Raw genomic sequence first — 24,787 nt, forward strand, 5'->3', positions numbered from 1 at the left:
TTTTAAAAAGTACCTTTGGAACAGTGGTGAAATGCTACCGGTTCGCACCGGTTCGCTGCTTTCTAGTGAATCTAAATCGCGCGGCACAGCTGTCATCGTCCCACTGTTCTACTTACCTTCCCAAGCATCCTTTTTCCACGCGTTTGTACTGTGCATGTACTGTGCATGCGTGCGTCCACAGCGTGCATTTGATGCGCACCGCGCATGTGTGGACAGTGAACCAGTGGCAATCCGGGGACGATTTCACCACTGCTTTGGAGCAGTCATTCAAGTTATCTCTATTCATCTTCACATGTAATATTTTAATGCTTGCCTATGAGCCAATCTTACAATTTTTGCATTTCATGCTTTTTTTCTTTCTTTTTTTTTTTAGCTATCGAGCTGGAATATTCTGTGGACCTTGGTCTGACATGGCAACCTGTAGTAAGAGACTGCCTTCCTACTAACGTAGAATGCAACAGGTATCACCTCCAGCGGATCTTGGTATCCGATACCTTCAACAAATGGACGAGAATCATCTTGCCACTTCCTCCTTACACCAGGTGAATTATCTTTGGCATGCTTTTATCCATCACAACAAGTTTCCCGTTATATTATGGATTTGAAAACAGGGGTTTCTTTTACCATGGTAGTTACCCGTTTCTAAACTTGTTTTCCAAAGGAATTCTACAAGTTGCATATTTGTCCTCAGTTAGCTCCATTGCCTTTTGAAATATGTCAGAAGAGATATCTATATATATAAAAGCCAAATACCACTCACTTATCACAAAATCTCCAGAAAGGTAAAGCCTACAAACTTGAAATTTGGCACGTATGTTCCTCTTGGCTTCTAGGTGCTCGCTAAGAAAGGATTTTTCAAAATGACCATCTGATCATTAGTATTTCATATACAGTATTATATTAACATGCTCTGATGCTAAGGAGCTAGACATTCTACTCCCCCTCTCCACCTGAAAAAAACTCTGTTCCAACTGCCAGTTGCCTTATATTCACACGCTACCCCTTCACTAAACCGGGTGTGGGCGAGGCCAGCATGTGACTCATCCAGCCTGTGGGCTGGGACATTCTACTCCCACACCCACTCTGTTCCAACTGCCAGTTGCCTTATATTAACACGCTGTGATGCTGCAGAGTTACATATTCTACATTAAGTTTCAGGCTTTAAGTGTCAATTTATCACACCCAATCACATCGTTTCGTAGCAAAGCACGGGTGTCCAGCTAGTTCTAAATAAAATTATTTCATCATGTCTCCCACTTTACTCCAATGAGGCCGCGCAAAACGTTCTAGTGTGCCATGCTGTTAAGTCAACAAATGCTAATTGATCATGATCTCCTGCACTTTTCTTGACAAGGGATCCTCAAGATTTGTTGAACTCCATCTCTCATGATTATTAAGCAGTCTAGAAACTCTGCATCTCAAAAACATCTGGGGTGGGTACATGGTTCAAAAAGTTAAGGACACGCATGCACTCACACACACAGCTCTACAACTTTAACTATGTTTGTGAGGGAAGCTGATACTTTATCATATCTCACATTAATTGAGATCTTCTAAAAACCTTGAGTACCTCATTGATGACTATTCTCTCTGCAGATTCAGCCACTTTTCTGTTCCAAGTGAACAACATTGAAATGGGATATTATTTAAGTACATCCTATTTCTCAAGTAGAAATATACCAAAAGCAGGCTAGTTAGAGCAATAGTCTTCCTATTAATGATGTAGGGATGCGGGAGTTGGACACTAAGAATGGCTGGTCGAATTGACGCCTTTGAACTGTTGGTGTTGGTGTAAATTATTGGATATATCACGGAGAGCCAGAGTAGCAATAGCACTTAGACTTATATACCGCTTTACAGTGCTTTACAGCCCTCTCTAAGCGGTTTACAGAGTCAGCATCTTGCCCCCCAACAATTTGGGTCCTTGTTTGACCCATCGCGGAAGGATGGAAGGCTGAGTCAGCCTTGAGCCTGGTGAGATTCAAACTGCCAAATTGCAGGCAGCCGGCAGTCAGCAGAAGTAGCCCGCAGTACTGCACTCTAGCCACTGCACGACCGAGGCTCATAACTTAACAGAGAGGAGTTAAATTCTATAAAACCAGACACTTCACTGGAAGCTAGAATCATAAGACTACGTCTGATTTACTTTGGCCATGTTATGCGTGGAAATTCAATGGAGAAGGCAGTGATGCTAGGAACGGTTAGTGGAACAAGAAGACGGGGCAAGCAAAGAACACACTTGGCTTCATAACATCAAATCTGATAAAGAGAAAAACGCTGTTTTCAGCTCCAAGGGAGGGTGAAAACTGCCTCCCCAGGCTCCGGAGGCCCTCTGGAGGCCAGAAACAGGCCTGTTTCCGGCCTTCCCAAACTTCCAGTAGTCCTGTTTTTCACCCTCCCTGAGCCTCCACGCGTGCCCTACATTTACCTGCATCCAAAACGGGCCATGTGGGGACTCTTGGGAGGGGCGGGGCAGGGTGGGCGGGGCCAGCCAGGAGTGGGATTTGGGGGTTCTCCGAACTGCACAGAATCTTAGCTAGAGGTTCTCCCGAACCCCCAGCATCCCACCCCTGGTGAGAGAACAGGTCTCAGTTGCCACAAAAACCAGAATATAGAGTAATAAGAAAAGAGGGTTTGTACTTGAACCATAAACACACCTCAGGCTTTTAAAAAAATTGTTTCCCATTTATCAGAAACATTTGAGACTATAAAATCAGTGGGTTAAATTCAAAGTTCACCCTAGTGTGATTGAAAAATTGGAGGGAGACCATCAGGAAAAAAAAATGTTGAGGGTACAAAGTATAAACGGAATAAGCAAATAGGTAGGTTGCAATCTGCTTGAACAAAACTTTTGTTCCCTTGGTGAGCAGACTTCGTCTGAAGTTTAATGCTGCCATCTACTGTTAAAAGAAATAGGAATAGGAACAGAAATAATAGGAATAGGAAAAGAGTAGGGTAGAGTAGAGTAGAGTAGAGTAGAGTAGAGTAGAGTAGAGTAGAGTAGAGTAGAGTAGAGTAGAGTAGAGTAGAATAGAATAGAATAGAATAGAATAGAATAGAATAGAATAAGCTGAAAGGGATCTTGGAGGTCTTCTAGTCCAGCCCCCTGCTCAAGGAGGAGAACCTATAGCAGTGATGGCTAACCTTTTTGCCATCACATGCCAGGAGGAGGGGGCGGGGGAGGTTCGCGCGTGTGCGTGCCCACACCCATAATTCTATATGCCCCACCCTGCGCACCCGCAACCCCCCTCCTCCCCAGCTCCTGGCACACAATGGCCCGGTAGGCCCATTTTTCTTTCCCACCTGGCTCCAGATCCTCTCTATGCATCTGGGGAGGGTGAAAACAGCCTTCCCCCCCTCCTCGGAGGCCCTCCGGAGGCCTGAAACGGCCCATTTCCCAATTCCCGGTTGGACAGGAAATGACATTTTTTGCTGTCCCCAGCCTCCAAAGCCTCTCTAGGAGTCTATACAATTTCAGACAAGTGGCTGTCCAGTCTCTTCTTAAAAACCTCCGGTGACGAAGCACCCACGACTTCTGGTGGCAAGCCATTCCACTGGCTAATCGTCCTCACGGTTAGGAAGTTTCTCCTTCATTCCAGGTTGCTTCTCTCTTTGGTTATTTAGATTTTGTTTATTTGTTTAATTTATTTATTTATTTGTTTAATTAATTTTATTTCTATACCGCCCTTCTCCCGAAGGACTCAGGGCGGTGTACAGCCTGATTAAAAGCACAAAGACAGACAAAATTTAAAAATAATTAAAATTATTAAATAATTGGCTCAATTATAAAACCGCCAAATTTAAAATCCTACATTTAAAACCAATTAAAATCTTTACATTGATAGCCCGGCCTGGCAGAACAACAAGGTTTTGAGGGCACAGCGAAATACACGGAGATCAGAGATCTTGCGTATGTCCGGGGGCAGTTCATTCCAAAGGGCAGGGTCTCCCACAGAGAAGGCCTTCCCCCTGGGTGTCGCCAGCCGACATAATTTGGCCAATGGCACCCTGAGGAGTCCCTCTCTGTGGGAGCAAACTGGCTGGTGGGAGGCTACTGGTGGCAGAAGACGGTCTTGAAGGTACCCGGGTCCTATGCCATGGAGCACTTTAAAGGTGGTAACCAATACCTTGAATTGCACCAGGAAGACCACTGGGAGCCAGTGCAGCTCATGCAGGAGGGGTGTCACATGGGCACAACGAGTTGCGCCCATAACCACCCGCGCGGCCACATTCTGGACTAGTTGGAGCCTCCAGGTGCTTTTCAAGGGGAGCCCCATGTAGAGAGCATTGCAGTAGTCCAGTCTGGACTACTTAATAAAGCCGCAGTCTCCGTTTGATCAATACCAAGAGGCGGAACATGCTACTTCTCGTGCTTTAACTCCATAAGCATTATTTTTTTTCACGTGCCGTCTTTCCTAAAGGTCTGATGCGACCCGTTTCCGTTGGCACCAGACAGCTCCTTTCGACAAGCAGCAAACGTGGGCCATTGACAATGTCTACATAGGCGACGGCTGTATAGATATGTGCAGCGGGCATGGAAGATGCACTGAAGGAAACTGCGTGTAAGTATTAACCCTACTGAGAGAGACAGCGTTAGAGTAACTACAGGTATCTCCTCAACTTACAACAGTCCATTTAGTGACTGTTCAAAGTTGCAACATCACTGAACAAAGTGACTTATGACAACATCTTTCACAAGTCACTTTTTTTTTCAGTGCCGTTGTTAACTTCGAACGGTCACTAAATGAGCTGCTGTAAGTCGAGGGCTACCTGTCGTGTGGACCAGACCGCCCCATTCAATATCACAAAGAAATGGACAATACAGGTAGTTCTCGACCGGCAATCATTCATTTGGTGACCGTTCCAAAGTTACAACGGCACTGAAAAAAGTGACTTAATCCCGGTTTTCACACTTAGCGACCCCGTTGCAGCATCCCCATGGTCACGTGATCCAAATTCAGCTGCTTGGCAACTGCCTCATATTTATGACGGTTGCAGTGCCCTGGGGTCACGTGATCCCCTTTTGCGGCCTTCTGACAAGCAAAGTCGATGGGGAAGCCACTTAACAATGGTGTTACTGAACAGCTGCAACGATGCACTTACCCACTGTGGCAAGAAGGGTCATAAAATGAAGCAAAAATTCTGTCAGCGTTTAGGCAGCGTAATTAGTATTATGAGATAAACCCAGGAGCAAAACACAGCACACAGCACACAGAGTCTTTAGATACTTAACAGTGGTTTATATACAGCTAAATATTTACAGACTTATACGTGGTTAAATATCTTATCATACAGCTACTGACTCACAGAGAGCAATGAGATACACAACAAGAGAGAACATGAAGAGAAGGGAGATGCCCTCTAATGGCTTCCCTTATATAGGCAGCTTCTTAAAGTGGCAGTAACCCTGCTGCCTGATTCCCATTGCATCAGCTTTCAGTTGCTTCTGCTTACAACCTTCCATCAGATTACAGCTATTAAATCTACATACCCTGACAAATTCACTTAAAAACTGTCTCGCTTAGCAACATAAATTTTGGGCTCCATTGTGGTTGTAAATCGAGGACTACCTATTCATGGTTTTCAATTAGGATATAACCACTTCAGTTGGCTTATTCCCGGAATTCAAACTAACCAGCTCTCCCGTTCGAATTAATCTCTTTCTGCCCCCTCTCAAAACAAAATCTCTCCCAACCATGAATGTCGGTTAATGAAGCGGAACAAATTCTGTGCAATCACAAAAATCAATAAAACAATTCATGAAAATAATTAGCCACCTTATTTTGTCATCTTCAGTGCTTGGCCAATTTTTCAACTAGAGCAAAAATCCAAAGCTATCGTTAATATCAATTATCATCGACCCAATGGTAGCTCTGATGACCGCTTCTAGATCAGTATCGCTACTCCTCTCACCGTTAGAAAAAAATCATAGTTACTAATTCCTCGTGCATTATTATTTCGGCAACATCCGTAAAGACAGATAATAGAGCCACTTCTGTAACGCAACGATTAATGGCAATTTTACAAGGATATGGTTTGGTGTAAAGGATTAGTTCACCATTTATATGCGATTTTGAATGTATTTTCCCTGATTTTGGTGGAACTGGATTGAACAGGTCTAATGTACCAAATTCATTTCCATTGTTTAGGGTTCTTTTTAAGTTTTTATTTTTTTTACAAACATATCAACTCAATGCGTGAACTATGGCACCTGAGTGTCATATGTTCTAATACAAATAACACTAGTCAAATTAATCATAATTATTACATTCAATCACCTTATATATTTCTAATAATGATACACAATTATAATAAGTTACAATCTGTCATTCTTCAATTATTCCATGTTTTCTCTTATTGTTATTATATTTTATTATATAATAAAATATATATTTTATTATATATTTTATTAATTATATTAGTGTCTACACTAATGTTCCCCTTTCTCTTATTTCTTTCTCTTATTCTAACTTTTAATCATATCACCTTTTACTGAAAAAAAAATTTTTTTTTCGAACCTACCTGGCTTTTATTCGTGTCACCTACCTGAAACAGAGAAAAGAAAAGAAAAAGAAAAGAGAGAGAGAGAGAGAAAAGGAAACGCAAATCAGAATAACAACAACGACAACAAAGAAATCATTTATCCATCGTCTCTTGTCCGCTTCAATACTTCGGTTGCTATGCTTTTTTCAATTTGCCTCCCACCTTCCTCTCTATGATCTTGTTTAGATTTTTTTAAACGCGGCCTTCCTCCAGGTTCATTTAGATGCTATTACTTGGAAAGTCCATGGAGATTCTCAGTTATCTAGGTCATGGTTGTCCCAAAGGTGCTTTTTTCAAGAGACAACTGGACTTCCTTGTTTTTCTTTGAAGATGTTTCGCTTCTCAGAAGCTTCTCGGATGAGAAGCGAAACATCTTCAAAGAAAAACCAGAAAGTCCGGTTGCCTCTTGAAAAAGCACCTCCGGGATTACTTGGGAAGGTTTATGGTAATTAAAATATCCTGTTCAGTTAACATTGGGGGAGACATGCGTGTCATGTTAAAAGCACCAGATAAAACAAAAATGCAAAATTTGATAGAAGCACATTAATCCATTTTTGTGGTTTTCACCTGCTTCTTTATTTGATTCCCTGGTTTTCTTTTACCACCTGCTAATAAAACTTGGCGTCAGAACGAATTCGTTGACCTCCAGCATTTATTGTGGAATAGTAGTAATAATAATGACAACTATTGTTACTAGCAAAGATAAAATTAAAGAACGCAACTCGCTTTGCACTTCCTCCGTAGAGTTGCATAAAAAACAGATTGTGAAGAAGACAAAACAACTTTTGATTCCGTTTAAATATCTTGTCATAAAATGTGATGGAACCAGAAACCAAGGAACCAAGACAAATTCCTTGCGTGTCCAATCACACTTGGCCAATAAAGAATTCTATTCTATTCTATTCTATTCTATTCTATTCTATTCTATTCTATTCCATTCCATTCCATTCCATTCCATTCCATTCCATTCCACTCCACTCCATATTTTCTATTCTATTCTATTCTATTCTATTCTATTCTATTCTATTCTATTCTATTCTATTCTATTCTATTCCATTCCATTCCATTCCACTCCACTCCACTCCACTCCACTCCACTCCATTCCATATTTTCTATTCTATTCTATTCTATTCTATTCTATTCTATTCTATTCTATTCTATTCTATTCTATTCCATTCCATTCCACTCCATTCCATATTTTCTATTCTATTCTATTCTATTCTATTCTATTCTATTCTATTCTATTCTATTCTATTCTATTCTATTCTATTCTATTCTCTCTCCACTCTCATTTGTTTTAGGGAAAAACTTGAAGCCTTTCCTTTACGCACAGTTTTTGACTTAAAACATTAGAAAAATATCGTTTTATCTATAAGATAGTGATGGGCAAAAAAAAAATGGAAGTCGGATATTAAAAAATTGAGCCAGAAACAGGAAAAAGTGCCAGTGAAAATATTTTATTATGTAAAAACTCAACATATTTTAGATAACATCTTTTATCGCCGTGCAAGCCAGCTAAAACCTGTTAGATTGATGTCACCAGAGAGGAACTTTGTGTGCCAAGTTTAATATTTTACATTTAAGCGGTATAATTTACAAATCTGGCAAAAAAATATATCTTGGGAACTTGCCATTTGGTGGTTTCTTATTATTATGACTCGGTGAGCTCTCCCCGCAGTCTTGTTTTAAATCACAGTTCCAAAAATATTTCAGAAAGCTGTTCCGTCAAGAGGGTTTATTATGTACTGCTCTGCAGCTGATGCTTTTGCTGCGTGAATTCTCAGATCTGGCCTCCGACTGCCATTTTTGAAATCTGCCGTACCATATTCACGTTGTTTTTCTGAAGGCCCTTTAATTTAGCTTCTTGTGTAATTGTCACTTCCAACAGCTCATCTGCTGTTGGAAGTGGCATTAACTTTATTTGCCAATTTTTGGGTGTGCGTGTATAAAGCTAACAAAGTCCTGCCAACGTTGCTTTGTTCTTCCTTAACCACCTGCAATCGGCTGCTAATTTCAGGTGCCCGTTGTCTTTCCCTCGCTTTCTTAATTTCCACACCCCATCTTCTACCAGCTCATTGTGACTGGAGCTTGGCAGCCCCAAATTAATACTGCCAACGAGTTACTTCAAAAGTACGATCTCACAGAACGAGTAGCAGGAAGTTTACAGCCAACTTCCAACGCAAGTAGCTGGGTCAATCGTTAGTAACTGAGTTTAAACATGCTTAGGATAAACACATGTCCATCATCTGACACGGTGCTCCTCCTCGTCCTCTCCTCCCTCCTCCTCCCCACTTCCTCCTTTTCCTCCTCTATTCCATAAACCCTACTCCCTACTAGCACCGATGATGTTACCTACTTGGGCAAGAAAACAAGAAACCTCAGACAGCACCAAGGACCCCCCCCCCCTTAAATTATTTTTTCAAGTCTTCACAGATCCCCCCCCCAGTGACATTGCAGCCCCACCTCCAGAGGTTCGTGGACCACAGGTTGAGAACCACTGCTCTAGGACAGGGGTGTCAAACTCGATTTCATTGAGGGCTGCATCTGGGTTGTGTTTGACCTCACGAGGCCGGGGTGGGCGTGGCCAGCTCAACTTCACTCATTTCAAGGGCGCCTGTGGTAGCCCGAGAACTCTACCCAGTGAAAACGGGCTCCCGAGCTCCGTTTCCGGCTGCGACGGCCTCCTGCAACCCTCTGCCAGCGAAAATACAGCTCGCGAGGAACATCCACGGCCCTCCCGAGCTCCGTTTTCACTGGCAGAGGCACCGCTGGCCGGTCCATTGCTGTTTCCCGGGCGGCCTCGTGGGCCAGATCTAAGCACCCCATGGGCCAGATGTGGGCCACTGGGCCTTGAGTTTGACACCCCTGCTCTAGGAGATCTGTCCATCCAGGACTATATTGAAATTTTGTACAAGCTGTCCCCGAAACAGGAGCATACCTCTTGAGATTCCCGTTAGGAATTTTTCATCTCATTAAAAATGACAAGCCGAATGTTGATGTACAGTCTCCTTGGTTCTGTCTGTCTGGAAAAAAAAAACATTTTTCTTTCCATCAAAGCCAAGAGCCTTTCAGTGGAACAGTTTCAGCAATGGGTTCTTAAATAGAATTAACATTCAGGAAGAGAGAACCATGCAGAATCTTCAAGAAGTTTCTGAGAGGAGACCAAGGAAGCCTAAAGCTGTGGAGGAAACCCATTCATCTTGATGGAATGCTTAAATATTGGATGTTTGCAGGGGTGGGATTCAAAAATTTTAGCAAGGGGTTCTCTGCCCGGTTGCTGGGTGGGCGTGGCCATGGTGGTTGTGGCTTAGTTGGCCTCCTGCACCACGGGGGGGGCGGCATTTTTGTCCTCCCCAGATTCCGGAGGCCTTCCTAGAGCCTCCAGGAGGGTGAAAATGGCCTCCCTAGGCTCCAGAGGCCCTCTGGAGGCCAGAAACAGGCCCGAACATCTGGTAGGCCCATTTTTCACCCTCCCCGCACACCCTGTATTTACCTGCATCCAAAACGGGCCGCGTGGGGAGGGGGCATGGGCAGAGCCAGCCAGGAGTTGGATTTGAGGGTTCTCCCGAACCCCTGCGAACCCCCAGCAGCTCACCTCTGGATGTTTGTTTTTAATTGGGTTCTCTTGTTCTTTACAGGTGTGATGAAAACTGGAGCGGATTATATTGCGACGAGCCAGATGTGTCCCTCCCCATTCAACTGAAAGACAATTTCAACCGTGCCCCATCCAGCCAGAACTGGCTAACCGTCAACGGGGGGAAACTGAGCACCGTCTGCGGTGCGGTGGCTTCTGGGATGGTTCTTCATTTTAGCGGGGTTAGTATTTGGATTTCAGGGGGGCATGTTGTTCATCTCCAGCAGGCCTTTTCTGGTGGCTCTTTCCCCCCATTGCTGTGTTTTCTTTCTCGGGTTTATGTTTTTGGAACTGTCTTCGCCTTGCTGTAAATATGATCATTTGTTGAACATGGGTGGGTGTAGAAAAGCAAAATATTTTTTTAAAAAATTTTTTTGTAAAGAAAGCATTAAGATATTAACCCAACCTAATTGAAAAATAACAATTGAAACTTGCAAACCTCTTGGACGTTGAGCAGGACTATAAACTCTTAAGTTGTTTTTTTATATAGAGAGCCAGTTTGCTCTAGTGGTTAAGGCACCAGGAAAAAAAGCAAGAGAATGAGTTCTAGTCCCGCCTTAGCCATGAAAGCCAGCTGAGCCACTTACCAGGAGACTGTGAGTTCTAGTTCCTCCTTAGCCATGAAAGCTAGCTTTGGGCCAATTACCAGGAGACTGTGAGTTCTAGTTCCTCCTTAGTCATGAAAGCTAGCTGGGTGACTTTGGGCCATTTACCAGGAGACTGTGAGTTCTAGTTCCTCCTTAGCCATGAAAGCTAGCTGGGTGACTTTGGGCCAATTACCAAGAGACTGTGAGTTCTAGTTCCTCCTTAGCCATGAAAGCTAGCTTTGGGCCAATTACCAGGAGACTGTGAGTTCTAGTTCCTCCTTAGTCATGAAAGCTAGCTGGGTGACTTTGGGCCATTTACCAGGAGACTGTGAGTTCTAGTTCCTCCTTAGCCATGAAAGCTAGCTCGGTGACTTTGGGCCACTTACCAGGAGACTGTGAGTTCTAGTTCCTCCTTAGCCATGAAAGCTAGCTGGATGACCTTGGGCCAGTGCGTGTCTCTCTCATCCCAACCTACCTTCCAGGGTTGTTGTTATGAGGAAAATAGGAGGAGGAAGTTGTGTTGGATATGTTCACTACCTTGAGTTGTTTGTAAAAATAATTAAAGTGGGGTACAAATAAATTAATAAACCATTAATGATTGGGGAAACAACTTTTGAGAAACCAAATTGTGTCACTGCGATAATACATTCTGTTGGAACAGAGGTGGTATTCAACCGGTTCAGACAGGTTTGGGCGAACCGGTAGCCTGAAATTTTGAGTAGTTCAAATCGGCAAATCGTACCACCAGCTGGCTCCATCCTGCCCACCCCGCCCTGCCCTATATATCTTGCCTTTGCCATGCGGCCCAGCTAATCTCCGTACCTCACCTCCACGCCTCGCCTGCTCTGCTCACATGCTGCTCGCCCTTCGCCTCGGGTCGGAAGCCACGCATGCACAGAAGCCACATGCGCATGTGCTCACATTTTCGGCAAACTGGTGGTATAATTATTTGAAACTCACCACTGTGCTGGAAACCTTGAATGAATGAATGAATGAATGAATGAATGAATGAATGAATGAATGAATGAATGGATGGATGGATGGATGGATTTATTTGCTGCCAATCTCACAACAAAACAACTCTTGGCAGTTTCCAGCATTGAATGGAATGTTATATGTATTAGCAGCTTAACTAATCAAGAATAATCATGATGGTTGGTAGGATTATGTAAGGCAGTGTTTCCCAAACTTGACCCTTTGAAGATGTATGGACTTCAACTCCCAGAATTCCTCAACCAGGCATACTGGCTGAGGAATTCTGGGAGTTGAAGTCCATGCATCTTAAAATAGCCAAGTTTGGGAAACACTGATGTAAGGGAATGCTGAATAGGACAGAGAGAGAAACCTGGACAAACTTTTTAAAGAATTCTCTTATTTTACCACACTAGTGTATATTAAAAAGCATTCCTAGGACAAATTTTTTTGTCCTGGCTCACTTTGATGGGCTGACATCCATGTTAAAATTGCCACCAAGAATGAGGGATGCTGGGAAGTGTAGTGCAACATCATCTAGACCAGGGGTCTCCAACCTTGGCAACTTTAAGACTTGTGGACTTCAACTCCCAGAATTCCTCAGCCAGCAAAGCTGGCTAAGGAATTCTAGGAGTTGAAGTCCACAAGTCTTAAAATTGCCAAGGTTGGAGACCCCTGGTCTAGACAGCTACATCTTGACAGTGGGAGTATCTAGAGTCAGCAGTCAGTCTTCTCCTATTTATAAATAATTAGTGCTGTGCGGTGGTGGGATTCAAATTGTTTTACTACCGGTTCTGTGGGCGTGGCTTGGCGACATCATGTGACTGGATGGGCGAGGCGGGCGAGCAGCTACCGGGCGGGCGGGGACGGGGCCAGCCAGAGGTTGTATTTGCCGGTTCGGCGAACCAGTTAAAATTTCCGCTACTGGTTCGCCCCGAACCGGTTGAATGCCACCTCTGATGCTGTGCAGCATTTGGCTTTGATACAATTGATTTTGCGCATGCAGGGTAGCAAAGATAACGCCTGCCTGTAGTTGTTGAAAGTTACCTGTATCTTTTCATAGAATTGTCTATGGAGATACTCGATCTCGATTTTTTCCCCTTCTTTTCTAAGGGATGCAGCCGTTTGCTTGTGACAGTGGATCTCAACCTAACCAAGGCAGAATTCATTCAGTTTTATTTCATGTACGGATGTCTGATCAGCCCCAACAATCGTAACCAAGGAGTTCTCCTGGAATACTCCGCGAATGGTGGCATTACGTGGACGCTTTTGATGGAAATATTTTATGACCAGTTCAGCAAGCCTGGGTAATATCTGTGTTCACGTTGCCTGCTGAGATAACTCATAAAACTTTATCCTTTTAGTATGAATAATCTGAACTAAGAGTAGACATTACCTAAGAATGGAAATTCTAACGTTTCAAAACTCCTGTGGGTTTTTTTTTTCCCCAGATGGATCCTCGCTCCCTTACCGAGGCTTAATTTAAGTTTTCATCCTTGTAGCAATTTTGTAGTTAAAATAAGGTCTTCCATATCCTTAAAGTCAGCACAATATCCGTGTTCATGTAGAGCAGGGGTGACAAACTCAAGGCCCGCGATGTGGTCGGATCCAACCCGCGGGTCTAAGTGCCAAGAGGAAAGATCAGGCCAGCCCAGCTTCGGCCCGGTCTACCCAATGTGAAGAGGAAATATTCCAGCAGTTTGGGGAATGGCGTCAAGCTGGCCACGCCCACTCAATTGACCACACCCATCCAGTCAGCCACACCCATCCAGTTGGCCGCCCAGCCCGCTGAGGTCAACCACAGCCCTGATGCGGCCCTCAATGAAACTGAGTTTGACACCTCTGATGTAGAGAAAGTGAAGTACAGGTTCAATTCTTCAACTATGAATAATCCCCAGCCAGTGGTGGGATTCAGCCGGTTTAGGCTGGTTCAGGCGAGCCAATAGTTAAATTTTTGCCTGGCTCCGCCCCTCCCCGCCCCTTCCCCACACACCCCATTTTGGCTCCCAGGTATGTGCAGGGAGGCCTCCTGAGCCCAAAATGGGGCATGGGGAACTGCGGTGCTGCCCTCCTACGGCATGTTTTCACTCCCAGGAGGCTTCAGGGAGGCCTACTAGGCCCAAAACGGGGTGTGGGGGGGAGGCTCGTCTTGCCCCCCCCCCGTGGCCCATTTTTGCTGCCAGGGGTATGTGGGAGGTCGAGTGTTGCCTGTCACACCCCCTGGCCATGCCCACCATGGCTACGCTCACCCAGCCGGTTGTTAGGGCAGAGGACCAGTTGTTAAATTATTTGAATCCCACCACTGTCCCCACCTCTGCTTTGGGGCTGGGCCAATCTTCTCCCAAGTCATTTCTACCTGTCCTGTTCGATCTGGCAGATTGGGCAGGTTATGGATCCCAGCAACCAAGGAATATTGACCTTGGGGACGGTCGCTAAATAAATGCACGTATTCCTTGACTTACGACCACAATTGAGCCCAAAAGTGAGTCAGTTATTAAGTGAGTTTTTACAACCTTTCTGGCCACCATTGTTCAATGAATCCCTGCACTTGTTTACACGGTTATTAAGTGAATCTGGCTTCCCCGTTGACTTTGCTTGTCAGAAGGTTGCAAAAGGTGACCCGGGGACACGGCAGCCATCTGAATTCTGGTCACATGACCATGGGGATAGCAATTGCACTTAGACTTCAATACCACTTCGCAGAGCTTTACAGGCCTCTCTAAGAGGTTTACAGAATCAGCCTATTGCCCCCCAACAATATGGGTCCTCATTTTACTGACCTCGGAAGGATGGAAGGCTGAGTCAACCTTGAGCTGGTAAGAATTGAACTGCTGGCTGTGGGCAGAGTTAGCCTGCAATACTGGATTCTAATCAGGAAGGAAGGAAGGAAGGAAGGAAGGAAGGAAGGAAGGAAGGAAGGAAGGAAGGAAGGACTAGCAATAACACTTGGACTTATATACCACTTCACAGTGCTTTACAGCCCTCTCTAAGCAGTTTACAGAGTCAGCCTCTTGCCCCTCAAACAATCTGGGTCCTCATTTGACTGATCTCAGAAGGATAGAAGGCTGAGTCAACCTTGAGCTGGTCAATATCAAACTCCAGGCAGTGGGCAGCCTGCAATATTCACTGCACCACCAAGAAGGAGAATGAGAAAGGGAATGAGAGAGGGAGGGAGGGAGGGAGGGAGGGAGGAAGGAAGGAAGGAAGGAAGGAAGGAAGGAAGGAAGGAAGGAAGGAAGGAAGGAAGGAGTAGCGATAGCACTTAGACTTACATGCCGCTTCATAGTGCTTTCCAGTCCTCTCTAAGCAGTTTACAGAGTCCGCCTATTGCCCCCAACAATCTGGGTCCTTGTTTTACCGACCTCGGAAGGATGCCGCAACAGTCATAAGTGTGAAAAAGAGTCATGTCCCTTTTTTCGGTGCCGATGCAATTTCGAGCGATCAATCAATGAACTATTGTAAGGGAAGGACTATCTCGATGCGCTTTTTTAAAAAACATTTAATTCAGCGGCGTGTGATGTTTCTCCATTTAGCTTCGTGAACATTCTCCTTCCGCCCGATGCCAAGCGAGTAGGAACCCGTTTTCGCTGGTGGCAGCCTAAACACGAAGGTCTCGATCAAAGCGATTGGGCTATCGACAACGTGTTGATCTCTGGCTCAGCGGATCAGAGGACGGTGATGCTGGATACCTTTAGCAGTGCGCCATTGCCCCAGCACGAACGCTCTCCCGCCGATGCGGGACCGACCGGCAGAATCGCTTTTGATATGTTTGTAGATGACAGAACAACAGGTAAGCCTTCATATACAGTAGTTGCAAATCAGAGAGAGATTTTAAATATATTTTATTAAATGTGTTTACAAATAAAGATTAAAAACTAGCAAAAACAAATGGTCCGAGAGAGAGAGAGAGAGAGAGAGAGAGAGAGAGAGAGAGAGAGAGAGAGAGAGAGAGAGAAAGCAATACGAGATAGCAATAGCAATAGCATTGTTCTGACCCAGCTCTCCAAACAAGACAAACCCTCTATATTGAAATCAATTTATTAGGAGCGCTTGCAGCCCCGGCAAAAAAGTTACTCTCTCAACGCAGGCTAACAAGTCTGTCTGGCAGGGAGATGACTAGTTGCCTGCCATACATATAGGAGCCTGAGTGGCGTAGGAGGCTAATGCCTCCTACTAAGGCAGCATTTAACATCCAGCTGCCTGCAATTACTGCGAGTTCAATTCTCACCAGGCTCAAGTTCGACTCAGCCTTCCATCCTTTCTAAGGTGGGTAAAATGAGGACCCGGTTTGTGGGGGCAATAAGCTGACTTTGTATAAAATATACAAAAGTATGAAGGCTATTGTTTAACACATTGTAAGCCGCCCTGAGTCTCCGGAGAAGGGCGGCATATAAAAATAAATAAAAATAAAATAAATTTTAAAAAAATACCTATTCATCTCCGCCCCCTGCCTTTTATCCCCAGAGCTAGAGTGGGGCTTTGCTAGCAGAAATGGTTTTTCCATCCCAAGTACCGGCTCATAGATTTCTACTGCTCTCCTCTCCTCTGCCTTCTGTGCATTTGCGAGTCAGGCACTGGACCCAGCTGTTCCTCCTCTTCCTCATCAGCCACTCCAGTCCTGGGGGCTATTGACTCTCCATCTGAGGGCTGACGGACGGCCCAAGTTCTGCCTCTGTTTCTCTCTCTCTGTCAGCTCCATTCCCTCTTCCTCCTTGGAGCTCTCAGGTTGCCTTGATGCTGACCTTGACTCCCCTCCTCCTCTGATTTGGCTGCTGGAGGGGCTGGTGACTGACAAGCCACAACAAGCACTCAGACTTATATAACACTTTTTTTTTTAATTTGATTTATATGCCGCCCTTCTCCGGAGACTCAGGGCGGCTTACAATGCGCTAAGCAATAGCCTTCATCCTTTTGTATATTTATACAAAGTCAGCTTATTGCCCCCACAAACTGGGTCCTCAATTTACCTACCTTAGAAAGGATGGAAGGCTGAGTCAAGCTTGAGCCTGGCGAGATTCGAACCTGCAGTAATTGCAGGCAGCTGGTCTTAATAACAGGGTGCTTTAGACCACTGTACTACCAAGGCTTTTAGCTTGCCAGTGCTTTTGTAGCCCACTCTAAGCAGTTTACAGAGTCAGCATCTTGCCCCCAACAATCTGGGTTGAGAAGTGCAAAAAGGTAGAAATAATATAAGGAAACAACGCTAACAAAAAGGGTAAATTTTACAAATGATAAATGAAGGGTTGAATTTAATACCACTTAAATTCTCAACCCTTACATTAGAACTGGGATGACAGTTTTACTTGATATTTGTATCATATTAAGAAATCAACCGCAGAAATCATCCAGAGGGTTTTTAAAAAGCATCAACTGTTCGGTTTTTTTTTCTAAGCAGGTAACAATTTAAAAGGCAGGTGTATAAAGGGATATAGAAAGGATCGATAGCCCTCAAAGCAGGCATGGGGGAAAAAAATAGCACTATCACAAATCTTGGCTTCCTCCAAATTGTAAGAATCTAGCTAAAAGCATTTGTGTTTATAAAAACACAATTCATTATCGTGTTACAATCCCATAATTAGTTAGTAATTCAGACACTGGTTTTCAGTAATTAAGACAGCCTAATTAACCTGTTTAATTTTAAAACGGGTTAATTTAAAAATATTGAGTAGGGTTTTAAACACTGACTGGAATATTTTTTAAATACTGATCAGAATATTTTTTCTCTCTCTCTTAAGTGAACGAGCTCTGGATGTTCCATGATGATTGTTCCATTGAAAAATTCTGTGATTCTCCGGATGGGGTCCTGATGTGTGGTAGCCATGACGGCAGGGAGGCCTACGCCATCACCCATGACCTAACTCCTACGGAGCATTGGATCATGCAGTTCAAGGTAAACACTAAAGAATGGAGATTTTTTATGGACCTCTGAATCCATAAATAGCTTTCCAAAAGGAAGTCTGTCTCTCTAAGCCACAAACTCCTGGCCGGTAACTGGATATCTACATTAGAGTTATCAGTATATGAATCAATCAATCAGGCACTTTGGAGGTCCCACAACTTCTGGAGGCAAGTTCTTCCACTGGTTGATTGTTCTCACTGTCAGGAAGTTTCTCCTTAATTCCAGGTTGCTTCTCTCCTTGATTAGTTACCATCTTGTCCTGCCCTCTGGTGCTTTGGAGAATAAATTGACCCCCTCTTCTTTGTGGCAACCTCTCAAATACTGGAATACGGCTATCACGTCACCCTTAGTCCTATTGTAAAGTCTATTGTAACGATGACCTAAGTGCTGGAGTACCACGTGGAAAGCTATTGGGTGATGTAGGTGTCAGCGTTCCAGCGCTGACATATTAAAGGAGAGGAGAAGCTTGAACTTTTGCCTACTTAATTCCTTTGAAGATTCTGTTTCCTCGGAGATGGGAGGAGGGGGGACATTCCTGTGATCTGACGGAGATGGGATGAGGAGAGTGGCTTGGAAGATAGCCAATGAGACGCAGAGAATTGGGGATCGGAAAGGGAGGGATTGGGGGGCAAAGGTCAGTGCTGACCACGAAAGAGCCAGGGACAGATCACTATGCTCAATAAAGAGAAAATTTCCTCAAAGATCGGCAGTTTGGAAATTCATTTATTTTGAGATAGCATCGAAACCTGACAGTAGGCTAGCAGTGTTCACTAATACGCCAACAGCCCCTCATTTCAACCTTGACCTACAAATCAGGGGTGAAATCTACTTACCTTCTTTACCAGTTCGGAAGCACATGTGCCACGTGCGCTCGCTTCACTCACTCGCACACCAGTGGTGGGTTCTTCCCGCTTCGGCCCGGTTCAGCCAATCTGGTAGCGGTGACGTTATGATGTCACCGAACTGGTTCTCTTTCTTCGGGAGCTGGGCCCTCCCGCCCGCCCCCGCGTTATTCCTACCTTTTATTTCTTCTTTTTTAGCCCAGCTAAGAGGTGCGGCAGAGTGGATTGCCGCACCTCAGCTGGGCAGATTCGTAATGCGCGTGCACGAAGAGAACCGGTAGTAAAGCCGGTTAGAACCCACCACTGTCGCACACGCGTGTCACATGCACGCACACACCTTCTGCACGTGTGCAAAAACTGCACATGCGCAGAAGGTAAAAATACTTCCTGGTTAAAATGAGGAAGTAATGACACCCAGGCAGTGTTTGCTACCGGATCGCCAAACCACAGGGAAAAATTGCTACTGGATCGGGCGACGTTGTGGCCCCGCCCTCTGAGCCTGTCCCATCGGAGGAAGAAAGCTCCGAGCATGAGGAAGAGGAGTCAGCCAGGCCTCCCTCTCCAGGCCCCTCCCCTCTGGCACTGTCTCAGGTGCCGGCCGAGGGAGAGGAGATTAGCAGGGAGACAGGTGGCTCGGATGAGAGCGAGGGAGAGACATCATTCCTGGACGCACGCCTCCGAAGGCGTGATAAACGATTGCAGCAGCTCAGGAGGCGTGCTAGGGATTAGAACTGAGTCACTGGACCACACCCCAGAGACTATATAATAGAGGGTGGTGGCCAGTGATCCTTGTGACGAACAAAAGTAAACCTTGGATAGTCACTAAAGCCTTGTCCGGAACTTCTGAGAGGAATAATTCTGTTGGACTCTTGTACGCTGAGTATATTATCTTTCTGTTTTCTGTGGAAATAAAAGCACTTGGCAGACGGTGTGTATATCGCTGCCAAGTTGGAGATAAAGACCTGGGTGTGTTCCAAGTGCTTCCTTAACCCTCGGCTGGCTGTGTTTGTGTGTGTGTGTGGACGGGGACAGATCAGGCGATCTGGTCCGATCCGGGAGCATTTCACCCCCTGCTACAAATATTGTCTTCTGTTGAAATAACATTCTTTTTATGCGTTAAATTCTGAATTATTATTATTTTTTTAAAGAAAATGCATTCGTGTTTTTGCACCCCCCTTAGATTTCTGTCGGATGTAAAACCTCAGAAAAAATTGCTCAAAACCAAGTCCATGTACAATATTCTACCGATTTTGGCGTGAGTTGGAGATACCTCATCCCTCAGTGTTTACCTGCCGACCCAAAGTGCTCGGGGGCCGTTTCCCAGCCTTCTGTCTTCTTTCCAACCAAAGGATGGAAAAGGATAACCTACCCATTGCCTGAAAACCTAGTAGGAAAGTAAGTAGGAAACTACACTTAATTATCAAGTAGAGGCCCGCCGTCATAACGAAGGAGGGGTGGGGACTACAATGTACCGAAGAAGGAGAGGTTGGAACATTGTGTAAAATGAGTTGAAAGATTTTGCATCTCCAAAAACTCTCCGTCAATGGGTTAAAAGCCAGGAAATCGGGACCAAAAATACTGAAAGGCTGATTTTTCCATTCAAGTAGTCCTCGATTTACAACTGTCCATTTAGTGACCGTCTGAAGTTACGACGGCATTGAAAAGAAGTACCTTGTGACTGTTTTTCACCTTTACGACCATTGCAGCATTGTGGTCACATGATCAGAATTCGGACAAAATTTGTACTTACGAGGGCTGCAGCGGCCTGAGGTCATGTGATCCCCCTTTGCGACCTTCTGACAAGCAAAGCCAGATTCACTTAACAACCAGGTTACTAATTTAACCATTGCAGAGATTCACTTAACAAATCTGGCCAGAGAGGTTGTTAAATGGGGAAAGCTCGCGGAACGGCGGTCTCGTTTGCCGTGGACATTTTAGGCTCAGTTGTGGTCCTAAGTCCAGTCGATTTAGTTTCCCTTTAAAGAATTCAACGAAGATAAATTCATCACTTTCAACATAATCCTTTCTTTTAACTTGAACTCATATAAATACCTGCAAAGCTTTCCGGAACTGAGAAAGTATATTTTCTAGAAATCGTGCCCTATAATCGTGCCATTTATATTGACTATTTATATTGACATTGGAAGTGCTAAACAGAAATATTAGACAAGATTTAGAAACAAAAGGCATGGAAATAAGAAAATAAAAATATAAATTGGAAGCATTTGCAGATGACCTGGTATTTATTTCACAGGGACCATTAGAAACTGGCCCCAAGCTGATAGAAAAAATGGAAGAATATGGAGAAGTTGCAGGATTGAAAGTAAACAGAGAAAAAACTAAAATATTAGTTAAAAACCTTACAAAGAGAAAAATGAATTGACAAAAAAAAGAGAGAGATGTGTGTGATAATCTCAGTTTCTTCTTCTTATGTGTTCCTGCAGTCCAGTGAGATTCAGATTTTATCAGAAGTACTCCGATATGCAGTGGGCCATTGACAATTTCTACCTTGGGCCTGGTTGTGCCGAAAACTGCCGAGGCCATGGAGATTGCTTGAAAGAGCAATGCATTTGTGACCCAGGATTCTCCGGGCCAAATTGTTACTTGACCCATCCCCTGAAGGTAATTGAAGAGAATTTGGACCATGGAAAGAAATGCAAATAAGCTAAATATTTGCATTCAAAGGAATACCATACTACTTAACATAGCATATCACAAACGATTATAAAAGTATTGTGAGGGAATGCAGATTCCCAAGAGGGAGGAGCTGCATTCCAGAAGAGTAAGAGGCATCTCAGCCCCGGTACTTTGTGTGAGAGAAAGAGGGTGAAGACAGATCCTCCCTAACAGTACAGAGTACATTGTAGAGGCAGATAGTAGAGTCTGGCAAGATTCTGTCTATAGATGCGAAACAATAAGAAACTCAGCTTGGAAGAATCACCACCTGTTATTCTTGGTTTTGGGTTCTGACTAATATGTATTTAGAGGTGCGGTGGCTCAGCAGTTAAAAACACTGAGCTTGTCAGCTGGGAAGCTGACAATCCGGGGTTCAAGACCAGAGCGCTGTGCAAATGGGGCGAGTTCCCATTACTTGACCGAGTTCCTGGTTACCTAGCAGTTCGAAAGCATGCAAATGCGAGTAGATAAATAGGTACCACTTTGGCAAGAAGGTAACAGTCTTCTGTGCGCCTTAGCATATACCGTATGTTTTGGAGTATAAGACGCACTTCCCCCCCCCCCAAAGAGGGTGAAAATTTGGGTGCGCCTTATAGACCAAATTTAGCCCCGCCCACCTGTTAGCCTCCACCCTTTCGCCTCTGCCTCCCAGCAATTTACCTCCTTGCAGCAAGCAGCAAACAGCCTGTTTTCAGCTTCAACACAGCCTGATTAGCACAAGCAGCTGATTGTCGGTTGGATAGGCCTCCTGACCCTCAGCTGTTTCAGGCTGCAGGGATTGCCATTGCCTATTGCCCGACAGGCCTCCGCTGTTTGCTGCAAGGAGGCAAATTGCTGAGAAGCAATTTTTTTTTCTTGTGCTAATCAGACTGTGTTGAAAATGAAAATGAAACTAAAGCAGGCTGGTTGCTGTTTGCTGCAAGGAGGCAAATTGCTGGGAGGCAAAGGCAGAGGCAGATTTTTTTCCCCTTGTTTTCCTCCCCAAAAAGGGTAGGTGCATTTTATAACCTGGAGCATTTTATACTTTGAAAAATACGGTAAATCATACTGGCCACATGACCACAGAAATTGTCTTCAGGCATCCCTGGCTCCCTCAACTAAGAAACAGAGATAAGCGCTGCTCCTTACAGTCAGACACGACTGGCCAGGACAGAGAAATCTTTATCTTTAATATGTATTTGGATTACATTTCTGCAGAAAATATAAGTTTATTATTCCAAAATCAATTTCCGATGTCAAATAATTCTGGTATATTATGGGGACAAGGGAAGGGGAAGGGGAAGGGAGAAAAGGACAAGAAGGGAGGGAGGGAGGGAGGGAGGGAGGGAGGGAGGAAGGAAGGAAGGAAGGAAGGAAGGAAGGAATTGTATTTTTCTGAACATTTCACCTAAAACAGTGTTTCTCAACCTTGGAAGCTTGAAGATGGGTGGACTTCAACTCCCAGAATCCCCCAGCCAGCACTGCTGGCTGGGGGATTCTGGGAGTTAAAGTCCACCCATCTTCAAGCTACCAAGGTTGAGAAACACTGACCTAAAAGAAGGAAACAGCCCATCAGCTTATTTTCATGTCTTGCAATCTCTCGCCAGACTTTCCTGAAGGAGCGTTTTGACAACGAAGAAATTCGTCCTGATTTATGGATGTCCCTGGAAGGCGGCCTGGCCTGTCTGGAATGTGGGGTTCTGGCCGAGGACACGGCTCTATATTTTGGGGGACCAACAGTGAGGCAGGCAGTGACTCAAGACCTGGACCTGCGGGGCGCAAAGTAGGTCAGCTTACCTAATAGAGGTGAACGTAGCTCATTCCACTCCGATGACGGTTAGCGATGAATAATAACCCCGATGCCAACTCCAGAAGGCTGAGAGGACAGGCCACGGGATCTAACTCTCCCATCCTTAAAATGTCAACTCAGGGAAGAAGGAAGGAAGGACTTATTTTCCCCAGCTGACCACCTCCGTCAGCTAACGTCGGGAAAACTTATTAATAATTTAATAAATTATCCACCCTTCCAAAGCTGAACCATATAATAATTCAGCTTGTTTAAGGTTGTTGCTCGCTGCAGCCCTATAGTCTATGCCAGGAGTCAGCAACCTGTGGCTCTGGAGCCGCATGTGGCTCTTTCATCCCTCTGCTGTGGCTCCCTGTTGCTGGTCGGCTCCACAATTGATAGGGCTTTCGGTTAGGACAGGTAGAGGAAAAAGGATGCCGTGCTAGGAGGAGACTCTATGGTGGGGGAACTGGACTTCTGGTCAGCAGAGGAAAAAGGACGCCATGCTAGGAGGAGACTCTATGATGGGGGAACTGGACTTCCGGTTGGCTCCAGAATTGAACGGGGGCCTCCGGTTAGGACCTTTGTGGCTCTTTGAGTGTTTAAGGTTGCCGACCCCGGTCTATATGCACTTCTTAAACTCTCTCTGTATGAATGGAGTAGCCTTTAATTTATTAAATCCATGGATGGTTTTAGCCCAGAAAATTATTCTGATCCAGCTCCCCAAACATGACAAACCCTCTGTAGTTGAAGCAATGATTCGTTCATTAGGAGCGCCAGCAGCCCCGGCAAAAAGTTTCTCTCTCAACGCCGGCTGACAAGTCCGTCCAGCCAGGAGATTAATAGTTGTCTGCCACACCTATTCATCTCCGCCCCCTGCCTTTTATCCCCAGAGCTAGGGTGGGGCTTCTCTAGCAGAGATGGCTCTTCCGTCCCAAGGACCGGCCCATAGATTTCCACTGCTCTCCTCTCCTCTGCCTTCTGTGCATCCGCACGTCAGGCACTGGACCCAGCAGTTCCTCCTCTTCCTCATCAGCCACCTCCAGACCTGGGGGCTGTTGACTCTCCATCTGAGGAATGACAGACGGCCGAGGCTCCACCTCTGTCTGCCAGCTCCATTCCCTCTTCCCCCTCAGAGTTCTCAGGTTGCCTTGAAGCTGGCCCTGACTCCCACACCTCCTCCTCCTCCTCCTCTGATTCGGCTGTTGGAGGGGCCGGCGGCTGACGGCAACAAAAATGCAAGAAAAGGAGTAAGATGTAGAAGGTAGGTTTGGGAAAAACTCCATATAAATAGCTTTTGTAGATGGCTTATCTAGTCTAGCTCTAACCAAACATCTAGTTTCTGATATTCACTTTTCCCACAGTGATAATATCAGTGTCTAGAAATCAAATTAGGAGGTTTAACGTATTTAAGCAACCCACAAAGTCTCAGGTTCAGCTCCGTGATTCCCTCAGAAGAACCTCGAGAAAGGAAGGTATCCGGAACTAAACACATATGCAGCTTCTTCATGCATGTTATTAAAATATATACTTAATGATGCATTTTTTATCCAGGTTTCTACAATACTGGGGAAGAATAGGAAGTGAAAACAACATGACGACTTGTCATAGACCAACATGTCGAAAGGAAGGAGTTCTACTGGATTACTCAACAGATGGAGGCAAGTGATTTATATAATGCCTAACAAATATTTCTATTAGTTTGACACAAGGGGTGGACAACTATGGCCCCTTTACGACCTGTGGACTTCAACTCCCAGAATTCCTGGCTTCCATGCTCCCAGAAAGCATGTCTGGCTCAGGAATTCTGGGAGTTGAAGTCCAAAAGTCATAAAGAGGCTGTAGTTGCCCACTCTTGGTCTAACAATA

The 24,787-nt window shown here is 44.8% G+C and overlaps 1 protein-coding gene across 1 annotated transcript in view; it reads left to right on the forward strand.

Annotated features, from left to right (window-relative positions):
- Positions 1 to 24,787, forward strand: part of RELN (reelin) — a 290,109-nt gene that overhangs the window by 234,367 nt on the left and 30,955 nt on the right. Inside the window, exons 44-53 of the mRNA XM_070947738.1 lie at positions 374 to 542; positions 4,422 to 4,562; positions 10,182 to 10,359; positions 12,850 to 13,043; positions 15,270 to 15,526; positions 17,472 to 17,626; positions 19,658 to 19,872; positions 20,922 to 21,099; positions 22,740 to 22,915; positions 24,473 to 24,579. Coding sequence (XP_070803839.1) covers positions 374 to 542; positions 4,422 to 4,562; positions 10,182 to 10,359; positions 12,850 to 13,043; positions 15,270 to 15,526; positions 17,472 to 17,626; positions 19,658 to 19,872; positions 20,922 to 21,099; positions 22,740 to 22,915; positions 24,473 to 24,579 — 1,770 coding nt within the window. The remainder of the gene's footprint in view (positions 1 to 373; positions 543 to 4,421; positions 4,563 to 10,181; positions 10,360 to 12,849; positions 13,044 to 15,269; positions 15,527 to 17,471; positions 17,627 to 19,657; positions 19,873 to 20,921; positions 21,100 to 22,739; positions 22,916 to 24,472; positions 24,580 to 24,787) is intronic.

The sequence above is a fragment of the Pituophis catenifer genome, unplaced genomic scaffold (genome assembly GCF_029215685.1).
Source record: "Pituophis catenifer annectens isolate HBS135680 unplaced genomic scaffold, rPitCat1.0.hap2 SCAF_7, whole genome shotgun sequence".
In the NCBI taxonomy this organism is placed as follows: Eukaryota; Metazoa; Chordata; class Lepidosauria; order Squamata; family Colubridae; genus Pituophis; species Pituophis catenifer.